At 40.7% G+C, this 13,309-nt stretch overlaps 1 protein-coding gene across 1 annotated transcript; it reads left to right on the top strand.

Annotated features, from left to right (window-relative positions):
• Positions 1–7,697: 7,697 nt before the first annotated feature.
• On the top strand, positions 7,698–12,508 carry LOC111891699 (serine hydroxymethyltransferase 3, chloroplastic). Its single transcript, XM_023887766.3, has 12 exons — positions 7,698–7,866; positions 8,735–8,949; positions 9,649–9,844; positions 9,918–10,092; positions 10,171–10,288; positions 10,381–10,493; positions 10,597–10,719; positions 10,982–11,086; positions 11,169–11,255; positions 11,338–11,445; positions 11,736–11,808; positions 11,948–12,508. Exons 2-12 carry the CDS (start codon positions 8,736–8,738, stop codon positions 12,223–12,225), a joined length of 1,590 nt encoding a protein of 529 aa, XP_023743534.1. The 5' UTR covers positions 7,698–7,866; position 8,735; the 3' UTR covers positions 12,226–12,508.
• The last annotated feature ends 801 nt before the right edge of the window (positions 12,509–13,309 follow it).

The following is a 13,309-nucleotide window of genomic DNA, read 5'->3' as shown; positions in this document are numbered from 1 at the left end:
AATGCTGCTTGCTTTGTGCTTTGTGGAGTTATCGATGATGGGAGTCAGCTACCAAGTGAGTATGACGATACTCAGGAGGTAGAGGGCTGGCATCATAGGGAACTCTTCAGCAGCTGATAGCAAAGAAGCGGGAGGACGGCAGAAGGGACCAGGGAGTAAATCTAGCCAGATGAGTGCGCTGGTAGAGTAGAGGATTTCGCTGGAAAGCGAGCACGCGCGATGAGATGGGTGAAAGAGCAGGTTTATCAGCTACTTAGGAACTCCGGGATGGTCCGTGTGGAAAGTATGGGTAGATGTGGCAGGTAGTATGGGCCCGTACTACTGAAAGCAGAGGACCCATACTTGATACAGGGGGCATCCTGAAGGTCCTAAGGAACCGATTGAGGGGTGATGTTATGGTTCGGATACCATACATCGGAGCGGATACAGGGTGATGTTATGGTCCGGGCACCATACATCGGAACAGATTGAGATGGATGTTGTGGTCCGAGTGCTATACATTGGAGCAGATTGGGGAGTGGTGCTATGGTTCAGGTACCATACACCGAAGCATGTTGAGGAGGGATGTTATGAAATGAGTACCATGGTTCGTAGTGGATGATGCTTGTGGCTATCTTGTTATCCGGTTATCGGTTGGACGAGCACGAGCGAGCGGGATGCGAGGATTCGCGAGATCCGGCGTGATGAGGTTGATGCATTGTTGCGGGCTGAGTCGCCAGAATTGTTTGGGTCGATCAGGACCACTATGATTGAAGTAGTTTGATGAGCGATATGCGGCTTTTGCAGAGACGGCTGCCGCGACGGTTACAACGGCTGTAGCAACGGCAAAGAAAGGGGCTAGTCGGGGTTTTCAGTATCGGGACTTCTATTATGCGAAGCCTCCCACATTCGATGGAGTTCAGGACTCGATTGTTGCTATGAGATGGTTATCAGACATGGAGGGGTGTTTCTCCACGAGTTTATGCCCTGCTGATCAGAGGGTGGGATGTGCTCTGAACCTATTGAGGCTCGGGGCGAAGGATTGGTGGAGATTGACCACGAGGTCATTTTCCGATGCGCAGAGGGCTGCGGTTTCATGGGATCAATTCAGAGGGATGTTCAGTACTCGCTAGGTTCCGCGAGATGAAAAGGAGAAATTGGCTCGGGAGTTCCTTGAGCGGAAGCAGGAGTTGGGGTCGGTGACTGAGATCACCAGGATGTTCATTGGGAGGGCGATGTTTTGCCCTGAGTTCGTTTCGGAGCAGGTTCAGATGCCCCGATATCTGAGTATGTTCAAGGGGGGGTATCAGACAGTTCATGTCTGCGCAGAGGCGCGAGCCGTGTTGGTATCGCAGGAGGCCACCATGTGGCGTGAGTTAGAGGTTGAGTTGCAGTTGCGTGAGATGAGGCAGGCCCCGATGCAGTCACAGTCGGCGCCGAAACGGTCCATGACCGTAGACGTTAGAGTGGGGGATCGGAGCGGTCACACCTGTGGGAAGTGTGAGAGAGATGGCACCGGAGCTTGTTGGCCCAGTGGTGCATGCCGCAAGTACGGAAAGGAGGGGCACGGTGCACGGGATTGTCGGTAGTCGGTGCCAATTCGGGATTTCAGGATTTGTTATCAGTGTCGGTAGGTTGGACATTTGAGGATCAACTGTCCACAGCTTTTTGCAGGATCGGTGCAGGCCCTAGCACCGGCCATCTTGAGGAGTTCAGGAGGAGGACAGGATGGAGCAGAGCCCAATGGCTCAAGGTCGTGCTTATCGGCTTGCGGCAGGGGGAGACGGAGCAGTGCCGGAGGCAGCTGCGGGTATGATGCTCTCTTGATGTCTTGAGTAGCTTGCGTTGATTGTGGCGTATTGTTTGTGCTGGTGTCTGGTGTGGATTTCGATGCGGTATTCGTTGTTTCGCAGGTTTGGCATGGTTATGGATTGGTGCTTCAGGTTTTCGCTTGGCATTTGTTGTTCCCTGATGGTTTAGTATGATTATAGTTTGGTGTTTTGGTGCCGGTAGCCTCGTGCAGTTTTCGATGCGATATTCAACCTTTGGCAGATTGTGGGTTTTGGTTACAGGTTATTGTTGAGAATTCCGTTGGTTATCGTTTGTGGAGGGTTGTTAGTGGAGATGCGACACGGGATTGAGTGTCGGGTAGCATCTGCAGTCGTGAAGTGGATAATTGAAAGACCGGATTCTTTTGAGTGGATTGATCAGGGAGGAGATGTGTTTCACTGAGGGTTGTTTATGCTTGGGGGAAGCAGTCAGTGGGTAAATGTTCTCTTTGTGCAGGATGGTTCTGAAAGGTCGTTAATGACGGTCGGTGGCAATTAGTCAGTGCTTTAGTGGGGGAGAATTGTAAAATTCTCCGGGAAATCGATAAGTAGGTAAGGGTGCTTAGCTGTTGGGATTCAGCAAGTGTTTGTCAGCGCAAAGTATAGGCCGACGAGAGCGAGTGTTGAGTATGCGGGGCGGGATACAGACCTAGGGCAGTTTATTGTGGAGGCCTGAGAGGAGGTCGGGATCAAGCTTGAGTAAGTAATCGGAATTTTGCGATCAGAGTATCGGTACGTTTGAGGTACGTGATGAGTTGTACTGCATTAATCCCACGGGATTATGTTGTGCATGCTTCTAGAGCTGGAACCGGAAGGTTCCCAGAGTTAGAACCTGAGGGTTCGCAGAGTGTGGGTGCACGGACCCACAGAGATATAGCCTCGAGTGGCTAGTATGTGTTATGGGAGTCGGTCCAGTCATACTGGAGACTCTGTTGGTATTGCTGGATTAGTTTGAGAATTGCGGATCGCGTATGTTGCAGTGTGATTGCATTGGAAGGTCTGGCCCCGGGTTATTGATCTTGTTTAGCGGAGGCAGTGATTTTGGTGAGTGGAGAGAGTGCATGGGATTAAGAGCCCCTGCAATGAGAACCAGAGTATGTGAATAGCAGTTACGCAAGAAGGGTGGTGTCGCTTGGGGCGAGCACCGTGGCACCGGTTGGAGTGGCATTATGTTCAAGAGAGTTCCGTGGAAAAAGAAAAGAGGAGGGTATGTAACTCTGAAGGGGGTGCAAGTTCACGAAAGTGAAAGCTGCAGAGCAGAGTTATGGTTAGAGTTTTTCGAGTATGGTTTTGAGCGTCGTGTTCGCGGCAGTGGTTTAGGAACCCATCCGGTTGGGATGTCTGTTGAGGCTCAGAAGGGATGCAGGGGGAGAGAGAATCTTAAATTCTCAGTGTGATCCTGATCAGAGTGTAGGGTGGGTGTAGTGGTTCAGCTGGGGAGATGTTCGAGGATATCATCAGTGTATCGGGTTTTCCAACCTACGGGGGTTAGGGCGAGTTCAGCTTGTGTATATGATGGCAAGAGGAGAACTTGTGAGAGTTGCTCTGGGAGTGAGAGTGGATCTCTCAGTTGGTCCGGGATGGACAAAGCGGACTTTGGATCGGGGATCCGGTGGTTCATGGTTTCCTAACCCTTATTGATCGAGTGATTGTTGGGATTTAGAGCATAGTTGCATCTTGGGTAACTCTCGGCTACAGAGAGAGGTGGACAGTACAGAGATTGGGCTTTAGTTGGCAAAGCAGACTCAGCAGGTTAAAGAGAGTTAGTGATCGTCTAGAGTTATCAGGAAAGTTATGCAGGCAGACGCCGTTACGAGTATGTGATGCAGGTCAGCGACTTCGCAATTCTGACGGGGTGCTTCGATTTAGGAAGAGGGGTAAATGGGGGGCCCCGGTATGTTGGGTCTTTTCGTGAAGGTGCGAAGGTAGGAAGGATGACCTATCATTTGGAGTTGTCAACGGAATTGGGACGGATCCATGACACTGGTAGGTGTCGCAGTTGAAGAGGTGTATAGCGGAGGAGTCAGCAGTGGTTCTACTAGAGAACGATTGGGTGGATGTGAGCCTGTGTTACGTCGAGAGGCCAGTGGCTGTCGGGGATCGGGAGATCAAGGTTCTGAAGAACAAGGAGGTACCTCTGGTATTGGTTCAGTAGCGGTCTCGGGAGAGATCGGTAGTGTCTAGGGAAGCCGAAACGTGAGATGCGGGAGCAGCAGCCAGAGCTATTTTCAGAGTGAGACTTCGAGGGCGAAGTCTAGTTCTAGTGGGGGAGAGTTGTAACAGCCCGGAATTTCAAATATTGATATAATTATGATTTGGGGGTGTTTTAAGAAGGGACTCGGCGAGTTGGAGCCTTGACTCGCCGAGTAGGATCGCAGACCGGGTCGTGGGTTCGCGACTGGACTCGACGAGTCCGATATGGACTCGGCGAGTCGACGCTGTTCAGCAGAAACCCTAGCCGTTTCGTATTGGGTCGTATTTAAGGGTTGTATTGTCGTCATTTCGCGTCTTTTGGCCGATTGTGGAGAACCCTAAACGACTGTGACATCTAGAGCAAACTTGAAGACCACTATTGACCTTGAAGAAGTTGTTAGGCAAGAAGAAGAGGAGTTTTGGCTAAAGGAGCAGCAAGGGAGTCATATTCTGAGGGTTGGGGACACAGAGGACACATTATTCAGGTAAGAACTCGAATTATCCTCTGCTATGTTGATGTGTTATGGGATTAGGGTTTATGAAACCCATTTGGTGATTTGATGGATTATTATGTTGTTATACATGAGTTTATACCCCGGTAATAGGATGATTAGAGGTCCAGAAGTCCCATGATTGTGTATTTCGGGACCATACGTATTTCAGGAAGCAGTTGCTCGTCTGCATGGCATGGACTCGCCGAGTTGTTCTTCAGACTCGGCGAGTAGCTTGAAGATTTACTGGACTCGCCGAGTTGTTCATCAGACTCGGCGAGTAGAGTCGGGGTGGCCCCGCGATTCTTCCACGAGGACCTCGTCGAGTCATGAGGGATACTCGACGAGTAGAAAGGGATTCCGCAGGAATTGGTGAGGACGACCAGACTCGCCGAGTCGCCAGGGAACTCGCCGAGTCCAGTCGAGCTGACAATGGACTGTTGACCAGAGTTGACTGGTGTGATTTCTTAGGGTCAGTTAACGTGGAAGATAGAAGTGCTAAAAAGGGATATATGATGAGACAGGGAGCTTGGAGCTCGGAGGATCAAGTGCAAGGGATTTCGGGAGTTGCTATCTCCCAGTGACCGCGAGGTGAGTCTTCTCACTATACCTCACCCGGAAGGGTTTGATTGTGTGACCGGAAGGTCAAGTATGTTGTGTGTTATGCTTATATGCTATGAATGGAAAGTTAGTTGCTACGCGTGATATACATGCTTATATATGGGCCGGAAGGCAAGGTATTATGTGACAGAAAGGTCAGGTATGATATATGATATATGTGCTTTATGTGTTAGAGTATTTGTATTATGTGTTATGTATGTGTATGGGCCGGAAGGCAATTATCTTGTGGACCGAAAGGTTCGGGCCGGAAGGCGATGTTATGTGGATCGAAAGATCCGGGCCGGAAGGCAATGTTATGTGGATCGAAAGATCCGGGCCGGAAGGCAATATTATGTGGACTGAAAGGTCCGGGCCGGAGGGCGTATGTGCGTAAGGTATATTGGGGAACTCACTAAGCTTCGTGCTTACGTTGTTTATGTTATGATGTTTCAGGTTCTTACAGTAACGCGGGATGGCAACGGTTCGATTGTACACACCGAAGAAAGAGTTGTGTTTTGGAGGATCCTGGTCTTTTCTTATAATAAAAATGGAACTATGTTTTGTAATTCGAATGTGAATAAGATTCTAAACAAGTGTTTTTAATATTAAATTGATTATTTAAATGGAAATTTTATTTTTAGAAATCACGGTGTTACAGATTTAAACACCTAAACCATGCCAAAGGTTGGTGTTTTTTTTAGACATACATGTCCAATGTATGTCTTGAACCCATATTAGGTCAAAATGAGGGTTTATGACCTAACTTCTAAGCATGGCATCATAACTCGATTATAGATCAGATCCAAGGCACTACTAGGTCACCGTGACCTGGAGATTTATAAAGTTTCAAACTTTATGAGATCTACCCATTCTAACATCCAAGAACAAGAAGAACAAGGGAAAAAATTGTTCGATCTAGCAACTTTGAATGATAAAAATCGGATCTTGAACACTTACAAAGGTCCAGAAGAGTGCCAAACTGAAGGATGTGACTTGCTTGCTGGATCTTTACTTCCTTCTTCCACCTTCTTCCTCAAAAACATCAAACTAGCTTCACAACGAGAGGGAAAAATGATTAGGGTTCTCTCAGGGTTTTAGGAACTAATGGGGGGCTAAGGTGAACAAACCATATCCTCCACTTTCCTTTAAATATGGAGCAAAACCCAAAAAATTAGGGTTTCATTCCCAACCATCAACACTCTGTGTTTCAAGAGGAGCACGCTTGTTGCCCAAATGAAACCTGTGTTTTTTCCTTATCTAGACATGTCGTGTTGGTGCCTCCAACACGCCGTGTCAAATTTTCAAAAATGAATTATACCCAAAGTTGCTTCTCAAATTTTCGGGTGTTACAAAGTATTTCGGGCTTTGATTATAACTTGTAATAGACTATTTGGCTGTAAGACTCATGTTTTTTTGAAGTATTTAATTTCAATTTGGTGTTTTTTGAAGTATTTAACTTCTTACTTCATTACAGGAAAATGGGTTAAAACCCAAAAAATCTATGCTATGGGTTTAAACCTAAAACCCGTAAGTTTATGGGTTGAACCCAAGAAACCGCCAAAACCGACTCCAGAACTCGAGAAACTGAACCTACCAGAAACCGAACCTCTTGGGTTTTGAAAACCAGAACCCGACTATTTACGGGTTGGGTTCGGTTTGGATCCAAAATCGACCCATGCACAACCTTATCAACCACATCCGCAAAGAAAACAGATGGTGAGGTTTTATGTTTTTTAAAAACCTCAAATTTTTGGTGCGGTGCGATTATTAATTTTCAAAACCATAAAAAACCGCAAAGAAAACAGATGGTGAGGTTTTATTTTTTTTTATTAATTATTAGTATATTAAATATTAAAAAATAAAATAAAAAAGAACAAAGATGAGTCTTTGAGCGGGACTTCTCAAAGAATTTTGTTCGATCGTCTTTGTTCTAGGCTATGTTTGACGCGCCACAGCTAGCTGGTAAGCCAAGCTAGTTTATTTTTTGAGCTTTTTTATGTTGTCGTGTTTGGTAAGCCAAAAAGTAGCTTATAAGCTAGCTTTTTGAAAAGCTATTTGGACTAGCTTTTTATGAGTTTTTTTAAAAAATTTAAATACACCCCTTAATTAATTATAGAAACATATGTCCTTTTATATAACTTTATATATTTCAGCTAGTTTTATAATATTACTAGGTGTGAGACCCGTGAACTACACGGGTTGATTTAAAAAAAATTAAACATTAAAGTGTAAACAATAAATAAATCCTCTCTAATAAATGAAGGTTTTTTTTTGCCACTTGTCAATCTCACATGAGTTTTTGACACTTGTCATTTTGTGTTATTTTTGAAATAAATATTATCCACTTGTTAATTCCTGATTTGTTTTAGTTTTTTGAAATAAGTATATGGCTTAATTTTAAAAACTGAAACAAATCAGGAATTGACAAGTGGATAATATTTATTTTAAAAATAACACAAAATGACAAGTGTCAAAAACTTATGTGAGATTGACAAGTGGAAAAAAAAAAAAAAAAAAAAAAAAAACTTTCGTAAGGAAGATTTTTTTTTATCGGTAGTTGTGTAAGCCATACATAGCCCTAGCGTCCCACACCCAGTCACGCTCAATCGCTTATATAAGCGGTTCGATATTTCGCTGCACTACTCTCGAGTCTTCACTCGCCTCAGCAGCCAGCAGCAAACCCTCGCTCCTTCGCCTCTACTCTTTCGCCACAAACTTCACAATCTGTTTATCGAAGTCAAATTTTGATCGGATAACATATAATACAAGCGCAGGTATTTTTCTACTCAATCTGTTGTCGTTCACTCATTTGGTACTCACATGCATGCGTTAAACGAACACTGTTTTTCTGAATTGGTTTCGAAGGTAGCTTTGCGCTTTGATGTCTGTAGTTTCTGTAAACATGCTTCATTTCTTTGTTAGTTTGCGCCGATAGCATGCACCAATGTTGTTTATTTTCACGTTTATGCCTCTTTTTGTTAGGTTTTGGTTGGAATCGTTTGTATACTTCCTTATCTACAATCGAGATTCTATGGAGTGTGTGGAAATGTTGTTAGTATTAGATTTGTAGTTTCTATTTGTTGTTATAGCTTTTGCGTATTTCTAAAGCTTGTAATTGGAGACTTTGTTCATGCCTAATCTTAATTGCGGATTCGAAGCTTACTTGACAGTGGTTTTGCTGTTGAAAATTGGATAATGGTTGCGGTGAAAGTGGAGTTAGATTAGGGCTCGTAAGAAATGTTGATCCATGGGAAGTTGCAATGCATGAAAATGTATTCCATGATTTTAGAGGCGTTTGGACTATGGATGTTGCCTTTTGATAGTGATTGCTGCAGAGTTGAAGAATAAAATTAAATAATCACTTAATAAAGGTTAATATAAGCACATACTGACATACATATATCCGTATCTGATTATTTTGACCCAAAACAATTACTTTTGTCCAAACTATCAAAATTCCAAACACCCGATACCCTTCTGTGTGTGTTTCATAAGATCAAACAAGCTGTAAACTTGTAATGCTTAGGTGATTAATATTTTGCTTATTTATTTTGCATACACTTAAACTATGCATATGAATCTTTAAAAAGAGTAACTCCTCTTAATGTGGTTTTCTATTGTGATTCATTATATGTTAAGCAGTATGAATACATGCTCTGGAGCTATCATGGGTTCCCTTCAACAGCCTGTATGGATTAAGGAATCAACATTCCTCCCAAAAAGACCTGGTTTCACTAAGTTTCCACATCAGCTGAATCTTGGATCACTCAAGCCATGTAAATTATCTAAAATTGAAGGTAGCTTGGTTACTGGAAAGCCATCCACTACTTCTGTCCCAATCACAGTTCTTGAAGGAGGTAATTAGTCATAACTTTTTAGTTGTTTACAGACATGTTATGATGATAAGACAGAAGGGCAGGCCCCACCTAAATAAGAGATATATAGTAATATTTATTTAAAAGTCCAAATAAATTAGTAACTTAACTATAATAGATTATAAATCAGAATATATAAAAGTAAATATTTGAAGTAGTTGAGGATATCGAAGGAAGCTCTTTAGCAAAATCGGTAGAAGTGGTTGCAAAAATATGTAGATCAACTGACATTGAGTAAATTACATTTTTGCCCCCTGAGTTTAGCTGGTTTTTGCAGTTTTCGTCTTACTTGGAACAGTGACCAAAACATTACAAAAACCTCAAATAAGAACCAAAATTACAAGAGGCGACCAAATTGGAAAGATAAGTGAAACCCAGGGACCAAAAAGTAATTTATTAGTAAATTAATTTTTTGGTCCCTGAGTTTAGCTGTAGTATTCTGTGTTCTAACCATTTTTGTCCTCATTTGAATTATTCTATTGGTGTGAAGAAGGGAGGTGGAGTGGCCCAATCTTACAAAATAATTGTTTAATAATTAAATAACAAGTATTTATAAAAAAACCTGAAAAAATCTGCAAGAGATATTTTGTAAGTGACTAAAATTTCTCAATCTTGAACGATTTTAATGTTGATGGAATATATCTGTTTATAATAATAATGTTGTTGAGTTGTATTATATAGGTGATGGAAATGGGTTTGTTGACCATGAACTGAGTAATGTTGACCCTGAAGTTAGTGCAATAATATACAATGAAAAGCAACGTCAGTTTAGAAGCTTGGAGCTTATTGCATCAGAAAACTTCACATCCAGAGCTGTTATGGAAGCAGTTGGCTCTTGCCTTACAAACAAATATTCTGAAGGACTTCCTGGAAAAAGGTCAATACATAAATAATATATATATATTTTTTCTAATAATGTTTAATTGTTTATAATTTACATTAATTTGCAGATACTATGGTGGAAACGAGCACATTGATGAACTAGAAACTCTTTGCCAAAAGAGGGCATTAGCAGCATTTCATTTGGATGAACAAAAATGGGGTGTAAATGTTCAACCATTATCTGGTTCCCCTGCTAATTTTGAGGTCTATACAGCCATTCTGAAGCCTCATGATCGTATAATGGTGCGTATTTTTTATTTTTTAATATTATATTAAGATGGATATTGGTTTTAATTATTTTTTTTTAAAAAAAAAACTCAGGGGCTGGACTTGCCTCATGGAGGACACTTGTCTCATGGATTCATGACACCAAAAAGACGCGTTTCAGGAACATCCATATATTTTGAATCTATGCCTTATCGTCTTGATGAATCTACAGGTGTTATATATCTTTCTTTTCCAACAAAATGGTCAGGTGTTACATACATTTACATTTACATTTTATAATATTTTTTATTTTCCATATGATAGGCCTGGTTGATTATGAGATGCTTGAGAAAACTGCTACCTTATTTAGACCAAAACTTATAATTGCTGGTGCTAGTGCTTATCCCCGAGATTTTGACTATCCTCGTATGAGAAAGGTATACTTTTTTTGAATGTTGTTGACCAAAATATTGAGTATTGACTTTTTTTTTCTTTCTTTCTTATATAATAATGACATGTATGATTGTTGGACTTGAAAAGATTGCAGATGGTGTTGGTGCTTTTCTGATGATGGATATGGCTCATATTAGTGGACTTGTTGCTGCTTCTGTGGTTGGGAATCCTTTTGATTATTGTGATATTGTCACTACCACAACACACAAGGTAGGTAATATTGCATTGCTTCTGACTGAGTAGATAAAAAAAAATTCCTAGTTTTACTTTTTAGAGATAAAATGATAAAATGGTAATTACAGGATTAACTATTTCTTCTTATTGTTGAACTGAACAATACTGTATCAGACTACTATTGTCCTAGGGTAGTGTTTAGTGATGATAGAATCGGGGAGGGAAGGAATGGAATGGTTCATTCCATTCCATTCCCTTCTATTATTACCTTACTTATTCCATTCCATTATGTTTCCAGTCTCTGAGAGGGCCTAGAGGTGGCATGATATTCTTCAAGAAAGATCCTGTTTTAGGCATTGAATTAGAATCCGCCATCAATAATGCTGTTTTCCCAGGTTTGCAGGTTAGTTAGTTCCACTAATTTCAATCCGTTTCCTTTTTTTTATTTTTAATAATTGAAAAAAAAAAACTTGATATCATAACAGGGTGGTCCACATAACCATACAATAGGAGGACTTGCAGTTTGCCTGAAGCATGCTCAGTCTCCAGAGTTCAAGGCCTACCAGAACCAGGTCTTTTTCTTTACATTTTATCTTTTTCTTTTTATTTTTTTAAATCTTTTCAATAACATAACATAAAATATGTTGGTTGCAGGTTGTTTCTAATTGTCGAGCTCTTGCTAAAAGACTGATGGAGTTGGGCTACACATTGGTTTCTGGTGGAAGTGATAACCACTTGGTTCTTGTGGATCTCAGGCCATTAGTAAGTTACTTTTTTCTTTCAAAATAATAATAAATGAGGTCAAAAAGAAACACCCCCATCCATATATAGTTTACTGGATTAGTTCTATTCCTCATAAGTACAATTGAAAATCTAAGATATTGCTTATTATAGCATCCTACTTTAATTTCTCTTTGAAGTTTTTATCCAAAAAATCGAAATTACAATGTTGCAATTGGACAGAATTTTTAATAAGAAAAAAAAAAGTACAAAAATGTAATAGAAAGAATTTAACCCTAACCCTAACCCTAACCCAAATTGAATAAATGCAGGGTCTTGATGGTGCTAGGGTAGAGAAAATTCTAGACATGGCTTCCATCACCTTGAACAAGAACTCTGTACCTGGTATAATTCTAATTCGAGTCTCTTTTTTTTTCGTATTTCCCCCTCCAAATTTGATCTTATTTACAAAAAAAACCCAGGGGGGTAAAAGAAAAAGAAATCGAGTCTTTGTACCAACACTGTTTTGATTTAAATGTTGTAGGTGACAAAAGCGCACTAGTGCCAGGTGGCATACGGATTGGGTCGCCAGCTATGACGACCCGTGGGTTCACAGAAAAGGAATTTATTTATATTGCTGAGTTTATTCATGAAGGGGTGCAACTCACACATGAGATAAAACAAGCTGTGACTAGTGGATCAAAGGTACAAGATTTTATCAAGTATGTTGCTTCTTCGGATTTTGGTTTCACTGCTCAAGTTTCGGATCTGAGAAAGAGAGTTGAGGCACTCACAACTCAATTCCCGATCCCCGGTTTGTAAAAATTGCCTTGTTTTAGGAAAAATGTCATAAACTGGGTGAAGTTGGATGTGTTGGTTTTTTAAGAATGTTGACATGTTTTTGATCAAAAGATTTTGTAACTTGAAAAGATCATGTAAGTTGTAACCTGTGGAGGGAGGGAGGCTCATGTTGTGGGTAAGTAGACCTGGTAAACCTATCATGTCATGACAGGTTGAAAAAGTTTGACACCAACCTTAAAGGTTTAATTTTGTGTCGTGTCGTGTCAACCTTTTTATTTAAACATATTGAAATCTTTTACCAAAACCTGTTTATTTTGGGATAGCATGTCAATTGTCATTGTTAGTTTTTGTCTAACTCGAGTTTGAAAAGAGTCTAGGCCGAATTTGGCTAGCCAAGAACCAAAATTGGGCTGATGGTCTGCCCAGTTCGGTCTTCATTTGTCCAGGGTTAAGAGTTTGTAAATTAATAGTGTAAGGTATAGATTAGTTATATATTATTAATTTATAATATCTTTTAATAAGCATTATTTTTGGGATTAATAAATATCAAGCATTAAGGGAATATTTAATTGGAAATTTATAGTGTTAACCCGGTGACGTCTATTTTATTTTATGGTAGTAGCATGTAACATTCAAAAAATAATTTCATGGTAGCATGTAACATACAAAAAATATCAAGTAAAAAAATTATTTTAAATAAATCAAAATCATTCTTTCATTTGTTTTAAAAGACAATCAGAGTAACAATATTTTTAAGAGAAAATTACAAATATAGTCAAAACTGTTAATTACTTTGTAGATAATAGTAAAAGAAAAACTCAAATAACAAAAATAGCCTTCAAAGTCGCTAAAGCACACATGTCTGCCAACTTCTGTTCCTGTCAAAAATATTTGATCGACACATAATCAAGTAAAGTTTGAAGCTTTTGCCATTTTTGGAAAAATAGTATGAAACAGTGTGTTTGATCGATCACATTTAGTTGTAGGTTTGACGGGTGAGATTTCAGAACACGAAATCGTCCACTACAATGAGTAGGTCTGACAACACAATGTCCAACAACTATGTTTCTCATAAGGGGCAACATATCTTCATGTGCTTGGATCC

This window comes from Lactuca sativa, chromosome 5, assembly GCF_002870075.4.
Source record: "Lactuca sativa cultivar Salinas chromosome 5, Lsat_Salinas_v11, whole genome shotgun sequence".
NCBI lineage: Eukaryota > Viridiplantae > Streptophyta > Magnoliopsida > Asterales > Asteraceae > Lactuca > Lactuca sativa.
This window is presented reverse-complemented; position numbering and strand designations above follow the sequence as displayed.

Coding starts and splice junctions, on each gene's coding strand:
- LOC111891699 (XM_023887766.3), top strand. CDS start 8,736: ATGAATACATGCTCTGGAGCTATCATGGGTTCCCTTCAACAGCCTGTA. Junction 10,720..10,981: donor TCACTACCACAACACACAAG/GTAGGTAATATT, acceptor TTATGTTTCCAG/TCTCTGAGAGGGCCTAGAGG. Junction 11,256..11,337: donor TCAAGGCCTACCAGAACCAG/GTCTTTTTCTTT, acceptor TGTTGGTTGCAG/GTTGTTTCTAATTGTCGAGC.